Source organism: Vicia villosa, linkage group LG3, assembly GCF_029867415.1.
Source record: "Vicia villosa cultivar HV-30 ecotype Madison, WI linkage group LG3, Vvil1.0, whole genome shotgun sequence".
NCBI lineage: Eukaryota > Viridiplantae > Streptophyta > Magnoliopsida > Fabales > Fabaceae > Vicia > Vicia villosa.
The window spans coordinates 78,611,190-78,622,073 of NC_081182.1; the positions used below are offsets into that span (position 1 = coordinate 78,611,190).

General features: G+C 34.3%; 1 protein-coding gene and 1 pseudogene across 1 annotated transcript; one reads left to right on the forward strand and one right to left on the reverse strand.

Moving 5' to 3' along the window:
• Nucleotides 1-360: 360 nt before the first annotated feature.
• Nucleotides 361-2,816, forward strand: LOC131658386 (amino acid transporter AVT1C-like; annotated as a pseudogene).
• A 4,967-nt stretch (nt 2,817-7,783) lies between these two features.
• On the reverse strand, nt 7,784-10,610 carry LOC131656156 (cation/H(+) antiporter 15-like). Its single transcript, XM_058925915.1, has 3 exons — nt 10,370-10,610; nt 9,182-10,186; nt 7,784-9,047 (listed from the first exon to the last, which is right to left on the reverse strand). Exons 1-3 carry the CDS (start codon nt 10,565-10,567, stop codon nt 7,830-7,832), a joined length of 2,421 nt encoding a protein of 806 aa, XP_058781898.1. The 5' UTR covers nt 10,568-10,610; the 3' UTR covers nt 7,784-7,829.
• Between the last annotated feature and the right edge of the window lie 274 nt (nt 10,611-10,884).

The window sequence follows — 10,884 nt, forward strand, 5'->3', positions numbered from 1 at the left end:
AAAACAAATTTGGAATAGTATTTTTTTGAGTTTGTCGTGATTAGGGGGATATACTCAGATGAACTAAGGTCAAGCTGTTTGGTAGTTTCGTATGGAAATTGTGATGCTTATTTTCCTGTTTATTGATTAAGAATTTCATTTTGTTTTATTTTCCGATGGGCGAGATTAAGATGGAAGACATGTCGCTACCGATGTTGTTCGAACAAGCAAGGAAGACCCACGCAACCGCCAGAGTTTGGTGTTGACCAGGTACACCATGTGTTTTCTTCTTTTTTTAACATAGTTTTGTGCTTGATAACTGAGTGTGGGTTTTTGGTTGGATCAGGAGCTTGTGAAGAAGGGATGCGAGTCTCTGAATAAATGCGGTGTTGGGTGTTAGGGAGTCATGGAACAAGTAATGCTCTTAGTCATGGCGTTGTTCCTGCTGCGGGTCATGGAGTTCAGAATGGGTACAGTGGTCAACCTAGTATAAGTCCATCAGTTATCAAGTGTTTGTGTTTGGAGCTATGATATTAGTAGAACTAGAGCTATGATATTAGTCAAACTATCATACAATTGCTCTTTCGGGCAGGCTGTGCATAATGGTAACGAATTTATGGAACCATGGCTAGATCTTGCTCTTTTAGTACTGATTTTGTTCAATTTAAGATATGTTGATTTGAGAATATGTGCATTTATGGATTTTGTAGGCATAAGTGTTCTTTATGGAGTAGGAATGCTTTCAACGCCTTATGCTGCTAAAGAAGGTGGATGGGTAGGACTTTCTATCTTGTTCACTTTCGGATTTCTTTCCTTTTATACTGTATTGCTTTTGCGTTCTTACTTGGATAGTGAATCTGGTCTTGAGACATATCCTGACATTTGTGAAGCTGCTTTTGGTACTGCTGGACGTATTGCCATTTTAGTAAGTCGATCTTCATGCTCATCTTTATGCTCTTTTCTTGTATGCATTTCGAGGTTGCAGTGGTGTCTAATCTCAATTTCCATTGATTCCTCCATTTTATGGTTGCAGATAGTATTGTACGTTGAATTATATGCAAGTATATCTTCCTTCATTCAATTAGTACGAGATAGATAGCAATCCATGATACCTTTTTCTATGTTTCACTCTTATATGTTGTCACGTAGGGTTGTTGCATTGAGTATATAATTTTGGAAAGTGAAAACTTGGCTTCCTTGTTTCCAAATGCATACTTAAATTTAGGTGTATTTGTGTTGAATCCGAAAACACTCTTTGCTGTAATTACCCCGTTGGTTGTTCTTCCTACAGTTAGGCTCCGTGACCTTAGTATTCTTAGTTACATTTCAGGTAACACTTATTTTGCGTAATAGTGACTTGATTTTTGGTTAACATTTGAGCTTAATATAACCATTTATTTACCATGTCTGTGATAGCCGGTGGAGTTATTGCACTTGTTTTATCAATTAAGTATTTGTTATGGGTCGGCGTAGAAGAAGTTGGCCATGGTTTAAAATTTCCTGCAGTACTAGTAGCACAATTAACCAAAGATCGTCTTTAGCCATGGTTTAAAATTTCGAACGAATGTGTTATGAATAATTCTCCTTTTGAATCTATCTAATACAATGTATGATTTTTTATATTGTATCTTCGGATTTTGTAGCTTACTCTATGCTAGAGGAGCTGTTATGGGATACAGAATGTTTGGAGAAGATACTCTCAATTTACACTTAACCTGCCCCAAGATTTGGATGCAACCAAGATTGTTGTCTGGACTACGGTACACAAATCTATATTCTATTTACGATATTTTCTTAGTAGAATATACTTTAGAAACTGAATCGGATCGAGATCGATACTTTAGAGACTAAATTGATAGTTTATTATATATTAGTATATTCTTGTTGTCTTATAAACCATATAAATTGCTAACATTATTTTCTGCTACTTTATTTTGCAGGTGGTTAATCCATTTACCAAATATTTATACGTGTTGTGTGAATACCTATATACATGAATATAGAATGAAAAGAAATTCATCATGAGACATTTCATTTCTTTTTCATTCTCTTTTTCATTCTCTTCATAGAGTATTCTCTTCATGACCAGTTTATCACAAGAGTTCATCGAGGATGAAAGCTTCCAATCAATAGGGAAGTCAAGTAGCTTCACATGTCACCAGTTTAAATTGAAACCCTTTGTTATGAAACTCAACTTAAAGTTTTCCTCATGTAAATGCACCAGAAGGACTTGATTTTTAGTTAGATATATTTAGTATTGCACAACTTGTGAATTGACCTTTGATTCATTTTGGTTGTTACTGTTATTTGTTAGTTAACAGAGTAAAGTTGGAATATATTATTTTATTTAGAGTAAATTGATATTGGTAAGGTTGGTAATGTATAGAAAATAAATTGACTTTTGAAGATTTATTTCTAATTCTAGATATAAGATAAATTGATGAACTGGAATAGATATTAACCTTAGATTAAGAAATAATTAATGTAGAATAATAATTTATTTTAAAAATGATAGTTAGCACGAAGGGTGAATTTCCTGTATTAAAAATAAATACAACTTTTTAGGTCAGTTAAGAATATTCGATTTAAGAAAGAAACTTCTTAAGTCAGTTACATATAGTATTATAGCTTTTTGAAAGCCTAGACTTATTAAGTCGAATATTGTCTAACAGACCTAATAACATTTTTTTAAGTCAGTTCTAAATCCGACCTAAGAAGTCAAAACTTCTTATGTCGCCAATTCTTAAGTCAGGTTCGGAACCGACTTAAAAAGTCATTTTTAACCGACTTAAAAAGCTTTTTTTCTACTAGTGTCACCTCTAATGAACCTCCTTGAGATGTTTGAATACTTATTTTCAAAGGAAGAGCTCTGGTTTGAAGAATCAGAGTCTTCTTCCCAAAGAACCTTTGAAAAACCTAAGTATGAGAGAGAGAAGGAGAAAGCAAGAATTGGAGTTGCTTTGGTGTGAATTATATGGAGGAGAGCGCTTATATTTATAGGCAAAGAACACTGTACAGATTGAAGAGAGTGAGCTTGCTTAGTGAGGTAATTTTGGTTTCTTGGCCATGAAGAAATTTCAAAGAATCTCAAAATGCAATGATGTCAATTTCGAGCAAGCTCCCTAGCCATTGATCTTTTCTGATCTTAGGGGACAATTCTGATGAGTAGAGCTTTCTAATTGGTTCAGAAAATATTCCAATTGATGAATCACCATTTGCCATAAATTCCTAAATGTAATGATTACATAGTCACATGGCATTGATTTTTGGATGTTTTGGAATCTTGATGCAAATGATTCAAACGATTCTCTAAAATCTCTTCTAATATATTTGAAGTGTAGATGCACCAATTAGTGTAGGCCTTTGCACAAAAATGACCAAAACCAAAGTTAGTCATGACTTGTAATTTCACTTCATGAGCCTAACTTTGAACAAGCATAACTCCTAGCTCAAAATGAATTTGGAGGAGGTTGAGGACAATTTGGAAATCCCTTGACATGTAATTCAATTCATATGTTTTGTGTTTTTTCAAATTCGTCAAGGAAATTAGTGGGAATGACCCATAAAGTTTGAAGAAAACTAGGGTTTTTTCACCATTCTTGATTGGGCAGCAACTTTGAAGCTCCATATCTCTTCAATGGTTGATTTTTAGCCAAAAAATTATATGTCAAAAAGTTGTTCATTGGATCAAAATCTACCACTTTGATGTTGGAAGTTTTTTCCAGTTTGTACTTGAAATTTTGAGATATTCCCTTCCAAAGTTTTGAAAAAAGACCTTAAAACACTTAGAAAAATTTCTAAGTATGGAAAAGTCAATCTTTGACTTTTTTATTCTTAATTGATTTTCTTGATTTTTCTTGGTAAAATGGCTTCAATAAACACATATTGATGATTTCAATCCTCAAAAGCCCATGATTGACTAAAAACTCAAAAAGTCAAAGGTGGCTTGTACAGTTGACTTTTTCAAATGAATTGCAATTCCTGGAGATTCCAGATGAATCAAGCTATCCTCCTCAAATGAATGATATGAATGGAACATATTGGGGGTAATAGAAGTTCTTGAGCCATGTTTTGAGTTGTGGAACCATGTCTTGATTAAAAGTCAACTGTCCAAGTGAATTAGGTCAAAAACCCTAATTGTAGGCCAAATGAAATTGATGACTGTGGCCTCTGAATTGAAGTACAATTCCCATTGGATATTGATGTAGGGATCATTTGAGGATGATTGAACACTTTGAGTGATGCCCTGGAGCTTTTTAGGGTTTCCCATATGTGGGCCCTGATTTTAGTCCTTGATAAGCTCAAAACCCTAGTTTGGTGACTTGAGCAAACCTGAGTCCTGATGACTGATGTCTGATCATCATAGGTGGATGAATGAATCATTTTGAGTCCTATGATTGTGCTGGAGATCATTTTCTTATTGATTGATCCTTTGCCTGAGCTTCTTGTCCTTGGACACCCTCGACTGAGTACTAGGTAAACAAGTGACTGTTCTGGGTATTTGTCTTGAGTTGATGAAATGTCTGGAGATGTGACATCTCAGGGGGGGGGGGTCAAAATTAGGGTATGAAATAAATAAAAGAATGTTAAACCCTTATCCTGAAACATCTATATAGTTATTAATTTGGGCCAAATTGCTGAGATCCAACGTAGTAACATAGGAATAATATGGGCTAAATTTTTGAGATCCAACATAGTATTATATATTTGGTTCGGATCAGATTCTGACGGGGCTCATTTTACCAACCGAACCCGACCAATATTAACCGTTAATATCCAATCAGTTGGATTGAAAAAAAACCCATAAACTGAAGTCAACTGAACTGTGGCACAAAATCGAATTCGGACTGGTCAGGTACAGTTGGATGGTTACTTCTTGTCCACCCTTATTCTAGACACAATGATTCTCTCCCTTATTCTCGGTGTTTTATTTTAAAATATTTCATAATTCAAAACTTTTATTTTTCATTCAAATCAAATCTTAAGATTTACAACTCCGTGTAAATCTTCAAATAAATCACGAGGGAAGTTTAAATTTATAATGTATTTGTTATTTAAATAATTTCACGGAATCTTCATGAAAAATCTATATTAGAGGCCCATCTTTGTCATCATGCATCCGACAGGTATCTTCCGGAGCCAACTTTAAGAATGATCTCTCTAATACCATGCATAGTGCATTCAAAAAGTTTCTTTTCTGGACCATGACAAAATATATTTTTTCTTTTTCCCGTTGCTGGTTTTTCTTTGGAACCTACTCATTATACATGTTTAAAATTACAAAGAAATAACAAATGAACAAATAATATTTAGGCACATTGGTGTATCTTAATACAAACTTGTGCGCAAAAAGAAAGGAAAGTAGTCGCACCTACTCGAACCCGTCCATAATTTAACGAGAAAACCCGCTTAGATTGGGTTTGGGTTTGGGTTCGGATTTGAATTTGAATTTTCCCTGATTATAAAATATGAGGATGATTCGGATAATGGGGACACTAGTACCCACCCCAAAATCGCCTCGTTTATTTTATTATTTAGTTTTGATAATTTAGAATATTTAGTATGTGGTTAATGTTTTGATATTTTAATTTGTATTTATTATTTAAAATATTTAAAATTTATGTATGAAAAATTTTTAGATTGTTTTATTTTATCATTTGTAATTAATTTATTTTGGAAAAAAATAAATGTTTTTATTCAAAGATTTGATTTCACTAAAAGGATGGTGGCAAAAGGATGGTGGCAGGACGGAGATACAGGAACCCAACCGAACCTGTTTGGGAAGGATTTGAATTTTAATTCTCCATCGCTGTTGGGGATTGGGACATGGAACAAAGATTGTTTAAGGAAAGGTAAAAATGTCCCTGACCCGCCCCGTTGCCATGCTTACCAACATAGACCATGAATGTTGTCCAGATTCACTGTGAGATGACATTAAGGGACATCATCCTTTCACTTGCCCATCGGTGAAATGAGTCTTTATTTAGATGATGTTGTTGAACAAGTGACTTGAAGCATAAGACGAGGAGGCGTGAATTGTGGTATTTAAAATTTGTGATTACTTTTATACTTTTCTTAATTAAAACTGTGTTAATAGTTTCTTAAGAATAAATGGCAGGAGAAATAAAACAAATAGTAAATAACCAAAAAATAAAGAGAGTAAGGTTTGGCCGAATGTTGGGATAGTCCAGTCCCTAAGAGGTCTTCTTGAGATTTTAACTATAAACTTTTGAATCCAACATACATGGAAAACACGTGAATCCTCCTTTTGTAAAATATGTTCAACATCATTGTTGTTAGAATTTCTCAGATAATTGTCCCGAAATACCTCATTCACGCCCTTATGAATCTCTTTAAGCACTCAAATCAACTGCTTCCACCAATTAGAACATATTCGTCTACAGTGTTACTGGGAGACCCAATATGCTAACACATAAATTACAGATATGCGTTTCTACAATCGTGAAAGACCCATTTTACTAATTGTATAAACCCTCATTTGGAAATACTCAACATGATTTCCAAGGGCTGCTTAAATTCAAAGAAACATGTTTATGAATTATAAACCTTCTACGAAATTGAGCATTTATGTATACTAAATTTTTCGAGAAGTAGTAATTGAATAATCAATTGTGCCCTTCTTCACGATTCTGATTTATCATTGTTCTTCTCTTCGACCTAGAGGAATTTCTAGACTGACGTTCCTTCTCGAGCATTAACATTTGTAGTTCTGCATATGTGTTGTCTATAAATTATTCTTCAATAAAGTTTCAAAAGATTTTGTTGAGAATATTTGAATTGTTTGAATCAAGTGAAGAATGAGAAAAAATATATATAATGTTATAAGAATAACCACTAGTTTAAATAAGAACATAATATTTATTATGAATTAAAGGGGTGCTAATGACCATTTTATATAGGTGTTAATACATTGAAAATACTACATAATATTTAATTTTGATAATACTATAGCATTTCATCTTAACTAAAATCCATATTTTTATTTTAGCCTATTACAATATTTTTCATGAACATCATGTTGACTATTATTCATCCTAGAAGTGTCTGTCATGATGAATTACATTACTTTAAGCTTCATATTTTCCTTGTTTAATATGTTTTCTTCCTCTATAAGTTGAGTTAAATTTTCCATTGCTGCTACTTTTTTATTCATTGTAACTTGGATAACGTTAGAAGATGATTCATATGCATTAGCATTTTCCTTTGCCATACCTTTCCTTTTTGTTGCCCATTGTTCTGTTGGACGCTCCTTTGAAGATGATGAGTTATACTCATAACTTGAAGATGTCTCTGAGTTAGACGATGATGAATATTGAAAATTTTGAGGATTAAGAATTTGATAATTTTGCATGAGATGAAACATAGATTGTTGAAAATTATATTGATTAGGATCCATTTGACATAATATAGTTTGAAGTAAGTGATGAAATTGTGAGAGAGGAATAAAAGTACGAGAAATTTGAGTATGTAATTTTTTATGTAGCCACATTTATAAGAAAAAAATAATGTTGTTGTTTATTGAACAGTTTTATTTATATGTTACTTGTTACCGTTGGTGGATGATGTACTGGTTGGCACACTGAGACTCCAATGGCCAATGAACTAAAAAGCAGTTTGCAAAATGAAGAAAGATAAATCAATTTTTCAAACAATTTGTGAAAGGTAGGTGGAAGTTGAATGGCCCGTGTACCGAAGCAAATTGTGAAATGTATGAAAAAAATTTGATTACGTGAAACTAAATTGATGAAGTATCAGTAAATGGTGAATCATAAACACCCTATATATTATATATACATATAAATAGCACTAATAAAATAGATGTATCTACATTACATGTCAGATTTACCCACTGAAATACTACAGGAAGGTATTGTTGAATCATCCAATGAAATATCACGTACAACCTGATCCCTTGGACTTGGCATAACACTAGGTATAGAGAATCTCCCTCCCATTCTCTGTTGTTGCACAACCAACAATGATGCCTTTGTCACAAAATCTGGTGAAGCCAACATATCACCAACCACACCTAACTCAGGACACTCACTCCATTGATCTTGTCCATGCAACAAAACTGATTGTGGATGTGACCTCCCTACCAGAACCAAATCAAAACAATCTATTATTCTTCTTATAATAGAAGAAAATTCTAATCCATCTTTCACAACTTCTTCAGTTATCTCAAACCTTCTATTTCCGTTGTTATAATATCTATATTCATCTACAAGATCAGTGTCACGTTTTCTATCTTTTGAATTCTCTTCTCCGAATATAAGGAACCTAATAATTGATACATTCACACACTCGTGTCGAACCATTCTACTAGCATAGGCTAGTGCTTCAGAATCATCTGGACCTCCAATGAAGATTACTGCTACATAGTATGCGGACTTTCCTAATATTAGCGACGGAGAACCGCTTAAGATAGCTCGGTCGATTAGGATTCCGACTGAACAAGGCGCTCCTTCGAGGACTTTAATGTTTATTGTTTGGATTGCTCTATTGTTTACCACGACGGTTCCGTCTATCTCCCATTTTTTGTGGAATGGCATGATCAAAATGTTGGCTATTCTGTCGAGGGATATTCGACAGATGTCCTCGTGGATTGTGTCGAAGTCGGAGACCGATGTGAATGATTCCTCATGCCCACATCCTTCATTCAGTTGTGTATATTGCTTCAATGCTTTGTCGAGTGGAGATGAATAACATCTTGTTGTCCGAAGCGTATCATGCGGTTGGTGAGCGACGAGAAGAGGCCTTGATCTTCCGAGAATCTCTACAAGGAGAAGTGCTATAACAGTAACATTGCTCTCTATGCTTGCACATGAGGCTTCTATAATGTTGAACATTGTTGGGCTGCTTTCATTCTTGTAAAAGCATCCCATGACTCGGAGCTCAGAATCTCGCTTCATATGTAATATTGAACATCTTTTTCCAGCACGATATTGGCCTGAAGGGTTAAATACGAATTTTACCAATGGTGCTATGATAGCATTTATCAGTAGAAGGGTCAGAACCAATAAAGAGAATTGTTGCCCTGTTAGTTGCTGCCATAAAAAAGAGATTCTTAAGTATCATCAAAATTTAGATATATTAAACAATTTTTCATTATTATAGAAGTTTAGTTTTTACAAAAATAGAAGACAAACAGACAGAAAGCTGCGCTGAAATATCGATTTACCTTGCCTTCCTTCCAGACATTGTATAACGCGAGCTCGGCGATACCTCTGCCATTGAGAAGAAGCCCAATCACAAAACAGTCTCTCATGGGAACATTGTAATAATAACCTGGCAACATAACAGCAACGATCTTTACGAAAAAAGAGACCATCACTACGACAGTTATAATCCAAGTAGTGTGAATGCTGATTTTGAATATATCAGTCTGCAATCCACTGACAGCAAGGTATATTGGATACATAAAACCACAAGTAAGCGTTTCCATTTTCGATATCAAAGTCGATGCTAAAGGAGGCCCTTCAGGAACAGCTAGGCCAAAAAATATTGTTCCCATTACATAATGCTGCCCAATGAATTCGCTTAAAAATTCAGCCAAGAGAACACATAGAAGGATACTGACAACGCAAAGTTCGCCGACAGGCTTTCCATTTAACCGTGCAATGTACCATTTCATAACCGGCCTCATTACATATATGATAAAAACAATGAGTCCTCCAATGGAAAGAAGAATCCATACTAGTGTCAACATACTCTTATTACTAGTCTTAACCTGCAATACTGCAAATATAAATACTGTTATAGAGAAACTAAAAACATCGGTAAACATCGCGGATGATAATGCCAGACGACCAACATTTGTGTTTAGGATTTTTAGCTCTGTCAGAAGGACTGATATACTGATGAACACGGTTAAGCTTTGCGAGATGGCTATTAAAGGGAGAGCCTCGATGAGAGATTTGTCCATGGCAACAAAACTGATCAATGCAAAAGCTATTCCAAGAGGGATTATAAATGTGAATAGGAAAACCGAAAGACCAATTGTGATGGCTTGTTTTTCTGTTTTCAACATTGTTGCTGTATCCATCTTTACACAACATATGAAGTAGAAGAAACCGAGAAAGAAAGTTGCCACTGTGTTGAGTGTTAGAGAACCTTTCATAGGGAATAAGAATTTTGTCAGCGTCTCTTTGTGCCCCAAAACTGATGGACCAAATACCAATCCTCCCTATTCAATTTACGAGGAATGTTAGTTATATAGTAAAGTAATAAATACATATTACTAATAAAGTTTATATAAAAATACAAGGCTGTTAACAAGGTGCGCCGCTACTCCTTTTTTGAACACATACGAATGTGATTAATAGGAAATAAATAATATTATGATGATGATTAAATATAAGAAGCTTACAAGAATATAAGAAACGAGAGAGGTTTGTCCTAGGGGTCTGAGACAAATATCCAAGAATTGTGTGACTATAGTAATAATAGAGACCTGAAGGAAGATAAGAGGAGTGGGGGAAGAAAGTGGGTTGCCATGCTGCCACACACTCTTGTGAGTATTAAGAGGAGGACTTGTGCATATTATTGTAGAATTTACGGTTTCCATTTTTTATTATACATGAACTTGTAGCAATGGAAACTTTTCTTTATTGTTTTAACAATATTTTTCATACAGAAGAAGATGGTGAAAGAGAAAAGATGATAAGAGTGATGAAGGAATAAGAGGCTTTCCTTGTATTTTGGAAATGACATGTTTCATGGTTTACCTTGAACTTCTCTTGTTTTAGAAGCCAATCACTCTCTTGCAAACTCTATTTTTGTATAACTTTCATTCAGAGGATGCCAATCATATTAATTAGAGAGCATTGTGAAAATTGAAATACTAAATATAAAACCAATTCCTTTAATCCTTTAATTATGAAA

What these genes read in the sequence shown, in the direction of transcription:
- LOC131656156 (XM_058925915.1), bottom strand. Translation starts at nt 10,567, where the DNA reads ATGGAAACCGTAAATTCTACAATAATATGCACAAGTCCTCCTCTTAAT. An exon ending in CTCTCGTTTCTTATATTCTT is followed by an intron (nt 10,187 to 10,369) that starts GTAAGCTTCTTA and finishes TAAATTGAATAG; the next exon opens with GGAGGATTGGTATTTGGTCC. An exon ending in ATGTCTGGAAGGAAGGCAAG is followed by an intron (nt 9,048 to 9,181) that starts GTAAATCGATAT and finishes TTTTTATGGCAG; the next exon opens with CAACTAACAGGGCAACAATT.